General features: G+C 32.1%; 1 protein-coding gene across 1 annotated transcript; it reads left to right on the top strand.

Annotated features, from left to right (window-relative positions):
- The first annotated feature begins 598 nt into the window (after nucleotides 1-598).
- On the top strand, nucleotides 599-9,395 carry LOC100248572 (probable disease resistance protein At4g27220). Its single transcript, XM_019224747.2, has 3 exons — nucleotides 599-3,533; nucleotides 6,348-7,064; nucleotides 8,216-9,395. Exons 1-3 carry the CDS (start codon nucleotides 807-809, stop codon nucleotides 8,930-8,932), a joined length of 4,161 nt encoding a protein of 1,386 aa, XP_019080292.1. The 5' UTR covers nucleotides 599-806; the 3' UTR covers nucleotides 8,933-9,395.
- Nucleotides 9,396-11,349: the final 1,954 nt, after the last annotated feature.

Below are 11,349 nucleotides of genomic sequence, written 5' to 3'. Positions count from 1 at the left end.
TCTTCCAAGTAATCAATCTCATTTTCATTTGCTGGTTTGCGTTTCTCCTCTCCTCTCCTCTCCTCTCCTCTTGTAACCGGCAAAAAAAAAAAAAAAAAAAAAGATTTCTGGTTTCCTTCATAATAGCTGAAACCTTCCACACTCTTTGGATACCTCAAACCTTTCATCTCCTTATTTTCATCTGTCACACTCAATTGAATACCATTTTTTTTGTGTGTTTTCCTTCTCCTGAGGCCCTTCTCTCTACTGCTTTCATTCTTCTGCGATTTACTCGTCCATAATCACTCCCTTCTCTTCACCTCCATCCTAACTCGTCCAGATCCCGCTTTCAATCCGGTGTTCTGCTCCGTGAAAATCTTAATTTGGCTGGGCCGGTCTCACTTCTCCTTCTCTGGTTTTCCTTTTGTCTAGTTGATTCCAATAGCATTGATTGAGCTTTTTCTCTTGAATCTGAATCTGTAGCCCATTTGTCAGTTCATCACTCAATATTCCCGCTCTCTGCCCTTTGTTCTCTTTCTTACTAGTAACCAATCTCATTTTCCTATTTGTTGGTGTGTTTCCCTTCTCCCTCTTTGGAAAAAAAGAAAAAAAGAAAAAGAAAAAATTCTTGTTTCTTTGATAGCTGAAACCTTCCACATACTCTGCTCTTTTGATACCTCCAACCTTTCATCTCCTTATTTTCATCTGTCACACTCAATTAAATATCAAAAATTTTAGTGTGTTTTCCTTCTCCTGCTGTCGTTTCCCTTTTTGATATCTGCTGTTGCACAATTCCCATCTATTTCTAGAGAAAGAAAACTTGGGAAATGGCAGAAATTCTTATTTCCATTGCAGCAAAAGTTGCAGAGTACCTGGTTGCTCCCATTGTACGTCCACTGGGTTACCTGTTTAACTACCGTAGCAACCTTGATAACCTTGAGGAACAAGTTGACAAGCTGGGTGATGCAAGGGAGAGGCGGCAGCGAGATGTGGATGACGCTAATAGGCAAGGGGATGAGATCGAACCTGATGTCCAGAAGTGGCTGACACGTACAGAAGGGATCATCCAAACGGCAAAGGAATTGATTGAAGATGAGAAGGCTGCAAGCACGAGCTGTTTCAATTTAAAGTTGCGGTACCAGCGAAGCAGGCAAGCGAAGAAGCAGTCTGGGGATATTGGTAAAATCCAAGAAGAAAATAAATTTAACAGGGTATCATATGGCCTTCCTCCACAAGGGATATGGTCTCCACGCCTCAGAGATTGTGGAGCTTTGGAATCGAGGGCATCTATTTTAAACGAAATTATGGAGGCCTTGAGAAATGATGATATCAGAATGATTGGTGTGTGGGGGATGGGCGGTGTGGGCAAAACCACTCTTGCCAATCAAGTAGCGAAAAAGGCCGAGGAAGATAAGTTATTTGAAAAGGTGGTTATGGCATTAAATATATCCCGAGTTCCGAACGTGACAAAAATTCAAGGAGAAATTGCAAGCATGTTAGGTTTGAAATTTGAGGAGGAAGAGGAATCGGGAAGAGCAGCCCGCTTAAGCAAAAGTTTGCAAAAAAATAAGACGGTCCTGGTGATTCTGGATGATATTTGGGAAGAACTTAGTCTGGAAAACATCGGAATTCCTCATGGAGATGCTCATAGGGGGTGTAAAGTGCTGCTGACTTCCAGAAAACAGGGTGTGTTATCTAGAAAGATGGCTACTCAAAAAAACTTCCGTGTTCAACATTTATGTGAAGAGGAAGCCTGGAGTTTATTTAAGAAGACAGCAGGTGATTCAGTGGAGCAGCTTAAATCCATAGCAATTAAAGTACTTAGAGAATGTGATGGTCTACCAGTTGCCATTGTAACAGTTGCAAAGGCGTTAAAAGGCGAGAGTGATGAGGCTGTGTGGAACAATGCTTTGCTAGAACTGGAGAATTCTGCAGCAATAAACATCGAGGACGTGCATGAAAAAGTATACTCATGTCTGGAGTTGAGCTACAACCACTTGAAAGGTGATGAAGTGAAGCGTTTGTTCTTACTTTGTGGTATGCTGGGCTATGGTGATATTTCACTGGATCAATTGTTAAAATATGGCATGGGTTTGGATTTGTTTGAACACGTGAGTTCATTGGAGCAAATAAGAAATAAACTAGTGACATTGGTCAAAATCCTCAAAGACTCGAGCTTGCTGCTTGATGCTGAAGATCGTTATCGGTCAGGTGTGGGGCCAGGTGTGTTTTTCGGAAATAATGATGAAAACAAGTTTGTCAGAATGCATGATGTTGTTGGTGATGTTGCCAGAGCAATTGCAGCAAAAGATCCTCATCGATTTGTTGTGATCAAAGAAGCTCTTGGATTAGAAGAATGGCAAAGGAAGGAGGAGTTCAGAAATTGCAGTCGTATATCTTTGCAATGCGGAGATCTCCGTGAGCTTCCGGAAAGATTGGTATGTTCCAAACTTGAATTCTTTTTATTGAATGGTAATGATCCGTCTTTGAGAATTCCAAACACCTTTTTTCAAGAGACGGAACTACTAAAAGTTTTGGACTTGTCTGCAAGGCATCTTACACCACTGCCTTCATCACTTGGTTTTCTTTCCAATCTTCGAACATTGCGTGTATACCGATGCACACTCCAAGACATGGCATTAATCGGAGAGCTAAAGAAACTACAAGTTCTTAGTTTTGCAAGTTGCGAAATTGAACGGTTGCCGAAAGAATTCATGCAATTGACTGATCTAAGGGTGCTGGACTTGTGGGATTGCTCTCATCTCGAAGTAATTCCCCAAAATGTCATATCAAGTTTATCTCGATTGGAGCATTTATGTTTAGCAAAAAGTTTTACCAAATGGGGGGCTGAAGGATTTGGTAGTGGAGAAAGCAATAATGCTTGCCTTTCTGAGCTGAACAACTTGTCCTATTTGAAGACTTTATATATAGAAATAACGGTACCCAATTTGCTATCAAAAGATCTGGTCTTTGAGAAGCTTACCAGATATGTGATATCAGTGTATTCCATTCCAGGATATGTTGATCATAATAGATCCGCAAGAACGTTGAAGCTCTGGAGGGTTAACAAACCTTGCTTGGTGGACTGCTTTTCCAAGCTGTTCAAGACAGTTGAAGTTTTAGAATTGCATGACTTGGAGGACACTAAGCATGTCCTTTACGAGTTTGATACAGATGATTTTCTTCAACTCAAGCATCTTGTTATCGGAAATTGTCCTGGGATTCAATACATTGTTGACTCGACCAAAGGGGTCCCATCACACAGTGCCCTTCCTATCTTGGAGGAATTGCGTCTTGGGAATCTCTATAACATGGATGCAGTATGCTATGGTCCAATTCCAGAGGGATCTTTTGGGAAGTTACGTTCTCTACTAGTGATTGGTTGTAAGAGGTTGAAATCTTTCATATCCCTTCCGATGGAGCAAGGAAAGAATGGATCGGTGTTACCTGAAATGGGATCCTTGGATTCGACACGGGACTTCTCCTCCACAGGAAGCAGTGCTACCCAGGAGTTATGTACGAGTGATGTTCCCACACCATTCTTCAATGAACAGGTATGTTAAAATTTGAATGATATCCAATTTCTGCCATTAATAAATAAGTAAAATATGAGAAAACATAAATGAAAACAACCAGTATCCAATTTAAAATAATCTTAATTTTATCCATAATATGGATGCAGTATGCTTTGCCCCCATAAATTTTATCACTTTCCTTTTCTTTTCTAGTCTCTCTGCCCCATAAATTTACGAGAAAACATAAATTAAAACAACCAGTATCCAATTTAAATACATTATTCAAAAATCAATTTTTGAAAACAATTTTTAAAATAATTCTATGATGTTTTTTAGAGTAGAGTACATTAATAACTTACAATTTTTTTTTGATAGGTGTATTAACAACTTACAATGTTTTCAACTTATTTTTTATGTTTTCAAATATTTTTTAAGAATAAATTTTAGATGGAATGTTTTATTTTTTATTATTCTTTATATTTGTTTTTTTTTAAATAAACAAATAAATTAAGTGAAAACAATTAAAATAACTAAAATATGTTCACAAGAAACACATGCTTTATGTTTTGGAGAGCAGGTTTTATTTTTTTTGGTAGTTGCCAAAAAATTTTCTAGATTTTTTGTTCTCAAAATAAAGAGTGTTTGAAATGTTTTTAAAAACACTTTTAAACAACAAAAAATAAAAAAACTCATTCGTTTATTAACTTTTGTCGTTTTTAAAATAAATGTTATATTTAGATTTTGTAAAAAAAAAAAAAATGTAAAGTTGATTTATATAATATTAATTCGATTTAATTCAAGTCTTATGGAAATAATTTTTTTTAATTACTAATAAATTAACAAAATAAATGGTTTGTATTAAAATATGGATATTAATATTATAATAAAATCATGATTTTTTTTTTAATTTAGAAATTGAGCCATTTTAATATAAATTATAAAATATGGATATCAATGTTTTTACAAATGCATAATTGATTTTTTGTTAAATATGAATGGTTATAATTTAAAAATGCTAATGATTAATAATGTTTTATTTAAAATAAATTAAAAATTAAAGTTTATTTTTTTATATATATGTAAATAAGTTAGATTTTTCAATACTCAGCAATGGATAAAGTATTTTGAACCAATTTTGATTCAATTTAAAATTAATTCAGTCAATTTTTTTAATTCCATCTTATTCTTAAAAATTAATATATTCATTAGAGAATCTAAAGCATTAAGTTTTGATATCACTTTATTTAGCTTATTTACTTAATGAGAAAAATTGGAAAAGTATAGTAAGGTGCAAAGGAGAAACAATATAGCTCTCATAGACTCATTTTGGACTAGTTTTGGTTTATTATATTCAATTATTGTCTAAACTTATTTTTGAGTTCCAGATTATTTTTAAAAATGAGTGCAATCATTAATAAATCTAAAACTTTTAAGTCTTGTTTGATTTAAAATTATTTTCTAATAAAAAATCATCAAAATATAATTACATATAGAGGAGAAGTAAAAAAAAAGTTGTTCTAGACTAGTTTTAATCGTTGAATTTCTAGTGGTGATTGGGTTATTTTATGAATCATAAATTACTTTTTAAATTTAATAGACTTGATAGTGAATCTAAATATTAAGTCTTACTTGATTTAGAGTTTATTTGTCTATAGTGTTTTGAACCGATTTTCATTCATAAATTTTTTGAATTCATTAGATTAGTATTAAAGTTTTAAATTATTGTTAAACTTGCCAGATTCCAATACATCAAGTCTTCCTTGATTTGGGGTTTATTTGCCTATTAAAAAATATAGTTATTGTCAAGAAGAAATTAGTAAAGTAATTCAAGATGAGATTTAAATTGTTATTTTTTAATATTAGTTAGATTGATTTTAAGTTCCATGATTTTCTAGTATTTATTGCCTTAGTTTTTTTATTCTAAAATTATATATATATATATATATATATATATATATATATATATATATATTAAATGTAACTTGATTTAGAATCTCTTTTTATAGTAAAAAAATTTAAGTTAAAAGAAATTTAGAAAAAAATTGTGTAATTTAGAGGCATGAAATTTTGTTAAACTTTATTTTTTTAATGATTTTTTTCTAATATATATTTTTTATTTGTTGATGGTTTCCTTTTGTTTTTAAAAATAGATGAAAGTAATTTCTACTTATTTTCTAAAAATAATTCTTTATTTTACTTTCTTTTTAAAAATTTATTCAAGAACAACTTTCAAATACTGGTGTAAATTTAAAAAAATATTATTCTCAAATATATATATGTTACACCAACAAACAAGCTTTAAGAATCTAAAGGCTAGGTTAATTAGTGAATGAAGAAGGCTCATGCCTGAGCATCTATTGCATTTGTGGTTTCCTAAGTAAGGAAAAACTAGAAGGAAAGGCCTCATCATAAACCACCTGGTCTTCAACCACCCCGCTTTAATAGTTATTTTTATTGTATTTATGTGGAATATTTTGAATGGAATCACTGCATGGTAAAAAGAGTAGATACTTGTTATAAGACTATGAAACATATCGATGGATGGCTATCATGGGTGCTTCAAATACATATATAATCCATTAGGCTTTGTCAATTTTGAAAAAGAGATCCAAAGATTGGGAACCTGTTGCCCCATTTGAAAATCATCTCAAATTTAACATCTTTAAATTCCATTCAATTGTTAAAATATTATGCATTCTCTTTCATTTTCTTCTAGTTTTGTGCTTTGTCACATTGATATCTTGACCTTTAACCTCTTATATTCTATTTATTTATGTATCTGGTTATTAACTCAATCGGGAATATATATACATGGGTATACATATTGTTAACCAAATGTGATCGATTGTGCAGGTTACACTCCCTAGCTTGGAGGACTTGACAATGGAATCCTTGGATAATGTGATAGCAATTTGGCACAACCAACTTCCTCTAGAGTCTTGTTGCAACTTTAAAAGTTTGGAAATATCAAAGTGCAACAAATTACTAAATGTTTTTCCATCCAATATCCTAAAAGGGTTACAAAGTTTGGAATATGTGAAAATAGATGATTGTGATTCCATAGAAGAGATTTTTGATCTACAGGGAGTAAATTGCAAGGAAATTCATGATATTGCAACCATTCCATTGCTTCATTTGTTTTTAGAGAGGCTAAATAGTTTGAAGAGTGTATGGAATAAGGATCCTCAAGGACTTGTCTCCTTTCAAAACCTACTGTTCTTAAAAGTTGCTAGGTGTCCTTGTTTAAAATATCTTTTTCCAATTACGGTAGCAGAAGGCCTTGTGCAACTTCATGAACTACAGATAATAAATTGTGGAGTGGAGGAAATTGTTGCAAATGAACATGGAGATGAAGTAAAGTCTTCATTATTCCCTAAACTAACCTCTCTCACACTCGAAGGATTAGACAAACTCAAAGGTTTCTACCGAGGAACACGTATTGCAAGAGGGCCACATTTGAAAAAGCTAATTATGTTGAAATGGGATCAAGTGGGGACACTTTTTCAAGAAATAGATTCAGAAGGTTATATTGATAGTCCAATTCAACAATCTTTCTTCTTGTTGGAAAAGGTATGGTTTGGTTTTTCTCCATTTCTTTTGCCATATTTGGATTGCTAAATTTAGTCCATTAAACACTACGTCCTAATCATTTTTCATTAATATGATAATGTTTTAATCTTAAACTTGAATAGTGTTGGAATTTGAAGTCTACATTTTGTATAAAACTTATCCAAAATTGACCTAAGTAAGCTTATGTTCCATTTCTAAATTAATCAAATTACGATAAAATGACTTGGTAATCCAAAGAATAAGAAATAGTCAGTTACAAGTCATAGGAGTTTGTAGGTATAGCATGCATTATGGTTTATCCAACAATTATACCTTCATGGTCAAATTATAATTTTATGTAATAGAACCAACAAATTATAATAAATTTAAATAATTGATTTATTTAAATTAACATGATTGAACCTATAATGAAAATAAATTATTTTGAAGCCTCTTTTTTTATGTTATGCTTACATTAATATTGAATTCAAAGAATTCATATAAAACCATAAGAATTGGTTTATTTAAATTATTCTCAAACCAAGATATGGTAATTTCTATATTGCATCAAAATATGTCAAGTGCTAATTATTTGGGAGAGTCTTTGGTCATTAATATATAGTGCAAATAATTGAAATGGATTATTTAGATGTAGTGGTTTGTTATCTTGTATGGAAAATAATATGTGTATGTGTTTAATTGTGACATTAGTTGTAAGGGCAATGTTGATTAGCCATCAAGCTACATAGGTAATTTTTTTTTTCTTTTCTTTTTCCTTGAAATTAATTCCTAAATTTTTTTTCCCCCTAACTTAATTTTTGGCATGGGCCGTTGGATGAAATACATAAAAAAGAAACTAAACTCATGTAATTAAGTATAAATTAGAAAGGAAATTATGGAAAACTTTTTTTTTTTTTTAATTTGGTAAGTAAACAAACATGGTCCTTAGTTATAAGTCATAACAATAAGAAAAAAAAAATTGTATGCCACAAGAGTATTCTTTTTTACTTTATTTTAAAATATTTTTGTACATACAATTGTGTATATAACTTATTTATTTAGCCACAAAAAGGGAGGTTGGAGAGGGGGGTTAGGGGAGGGGGGAGAGAGAGAGAGAGAGAGAGAGAGAGAGATAGAAGACATATCGTTAATCTTGTTTGTTTGGTTGTCAGGATGCATTCCTTAATTTGGAGCAATTGATCTTAATGGGCCCCAAGATGAAAATATGGCAAGGCCAATTTTCAGGGGAGTCATTTTGCAAGCTGAGACTTTTGAGGATAAGAGAGTGTCACGACATTTTGGTTGTGATCCCCTCCAATGTGCTTCCAAAGTTGCATAATCTAGAGGAACTTCATGTGAACAAGTGTAATTCAGTGAAAGAGGTATTCGAACTTGTTGATAAGGAATATCAAGTTGAGACAGGTCAAATTTTTAAGAATCTTCATTCTCTAGAAGTACGTGGTTGTGGAAATTTAATATATCTGGTGACTTCCTCAATGGCTAAAACATTGGTGCAGCTCAAAGTGCTTACTATAGAAAAATGCGAATTGGTGGAAGAAATAGTCAGACATGAGGGAGGTGAAGAACCATATGATATTGTTTTCTCCAAATTACAAAGGTTGAGACTTGTTCACTTACAAAGTCTAAAATGGTTCTGCTCAACTAGATGTATCTTCAAATTCCCATCCTTGGAACAATTTGAGGTGAAAGGATGCCCTCAGATGGAATATTTTTGTGAGACAGTCCCAAGTACACCAAGGGTAAAGGAAGTAAAAATTGACGATCATGCGGAAGAGCATTTTTTGGGGTGTGACATCAATACCATCATCCATAATACAGCTTTGGAGAAGGTATATATCTTGAAATTTTCTAATGTCATTATATTATAAACACTATTTTTCACCTTCGCGATTCTTTAGAAATTTGTGAATTCTAATTTTATTTCTTTTTCATCTCTCAGAAATTTGTCTAACTGTGAGAAAAAGACACAGAGCAAACCCATATAATGTTTGTGTTATGTTTAGTCTGTTTAATTTTTTAGTACAAGGAACCTGATTTGATGGAAGCAGAATTCTGCATGGGTTTGTATGGATCCTTTTATGCTCTTATTGTTTGTTGTTGCTTAGTTTATTGTCTATTTGGGTTAAGTTTGCTTTGTTAGTTGTTAATTGTTCCCTTAGCTTAGTAGCTATACCTACCAATCTTTGATGCCTAACCTTTAAAACATGAGTAACCATTCCTAGGAATTTCAACAAATTTAAAGGCAAGCATGAAGAGGTCAAGGGGTTTTTTGTGCAAAAAGTGTTTGCCAAAATATTCATACATAGATTTTCAGTTAGTTTAAATGTAGACCTTGAGACAGTCTATTATTATGGTTGAAATTATAAGTTAGAATACAAACACATTTGAAGGTAAATCATTCTCAAAATTTCAAAATTCTTTAATATTTGATGTTTGATTGAGGATAATATTGGATATTGATAGAAAATGATTATCTATTGTACATAGTGTTTTCCTTTTCTACTTTGTTTTTGAGTTAAGGAGTTTAATTGGATTAGAAAATTGAAGTGTTGTTAGAACCTAGGGTGAATGATAGTTGTGTTGGGTTTCACAAACTATCAATTCAACTAGTCACAAGCAAAAGTACGAAGAAAATAGAAATTTTATTTTGCTTAGATTTGTTTCAAAGTACCGAAAATTAATTTTATGATGGAATACACATCATTTAGGAGCAATAAGTGAAGTAAGGATTGTCCAGTCTTTGTCACTTATTGTAAACATTTAATCACGCAACTTTTAATTTTTTATTTTGTTAACAAAAACATTCAATCTTTGGAGATAAGCAATGGACATGTTCATATTGATAGTGATGTCCTTCCTTTGGTCAAAGGTTAAAGGCAAACAATTATACGAAATTCTTACTCTCATTTGTGGATAGAAGAACCTGCTGGGACTTAACGTTGTTTATGGGTCTTTACCAAATGTTGTCCAACTCTAGCCCAAGATTCTGGGCTAAATACACTATCACTTCTAAAGGAGACAAGGATACAATATAGCAGTAGTTTGATCTACCATTCCATGATTTGTGCTCCTATCCTAATTGCTTTTTAAAACTTTTATTATTATACTTTTCCTTATTCCTACCCATTGTGATGTTTTGTGTATCGAATGCCCAGGATTCTAAAGAATGGGATTATGGAGATAGTGACGATGATGTGGTCAACAACGATGATGATGAGGTCAACGAAGAGGAGGATGTGATGAGAAAGATGAGGATGGTGGAGAGGGATAGAAAGAGGAGGGAGTGGGAGAGAAGTGAGAGGATGAATAGGAGGATGAAGATGATGACAGACCACAACCAGGACAACTGATTTAATTTTTCTATATGAAGAAAAATGAATAGGTGTTTGTATTTTTCTTTGACATATATGATATATATATATTATCTTATCTTAGTATAAGGGCTTTTTGTTCTTATTGTCTTCATTTTTTTTGTCAGGTATGTGAGATTTCCTTCTTTTGAGGAGCTGCACAGATACCATCCTTGGCAGAAAGACGCTAGTTAATGATATTTCCTTCATTTAAATTAACTAGCGGAAGGTTTTTCTCTCTAAGTGTCTTGATTTCTTTCAATAAATAAGCTAGATCTTTTGTATGCTTTGCTTTAAAGCTTGATATTTCTAGATTGCTACAATTCAACTCTCCATGATTTAAATTGTTAGTGAATTTAGGAAACTTTATTAGTATTATTCTTGCCTATATGTATTGATATTAAGCAATGAATGTGTTGTTGAGGATATTTCATATCTATTAACTTCATAAATATTTTGTAACCAATTCCTAGTACCCAACATTCTAGTTATTTTTCCAAATGCTTGAATAGTTATATCTCATATTGTGAACACTTGTTTATGATCCAAATGTAGAGGCACATCAAACCATCATTTCATAGGCCAAATATATTGTGATTTGATCAATGATACTTGAGAATTTAGTTATAATTCTTTTATTGGTGTACAGGTCTTTCCATTTATTTAATCAATTCATATTATTCTAGTCTCTAATAGACTTAACTTGGATGAATCAGTTGTAAACTAACATATTATCTTAGCCATTTTTAGTTTTCTTGGTCATGGCTTTGTTGAAAATTTAGAAAAGTAAAAGCATTACATCAAAAAAATTATTATCTTAATGAGGTTATTGATTTATCAATAAATGAATAATTAGTAATTTATTAAAAAAAAATGTTATGTTTCTTTTGTAAGTAATTATACATGTATGATTTATAAATTCACAACAAAAAATT

The sequence above is a fragment of the Vitis vinifera genome, chromosome 14 (assembly GCF_030704535.1).
Source record: "Vitis vinifera cultivar Pinot Noir 40024 chromosome 14, ASM3070453v1".
In the NCBI taxonomy this organism is placed as follows: Eukaryota; Viridiplantae; Streptophyta; class Magnoliopsida; order Vitales; family Vitaceae; genus Vitis; species Vitis vinifera.
Note: the sequence above shows the minus strand (reverse complement) of the source record. Positions and strands in the feature narration are given on the sequence as shown.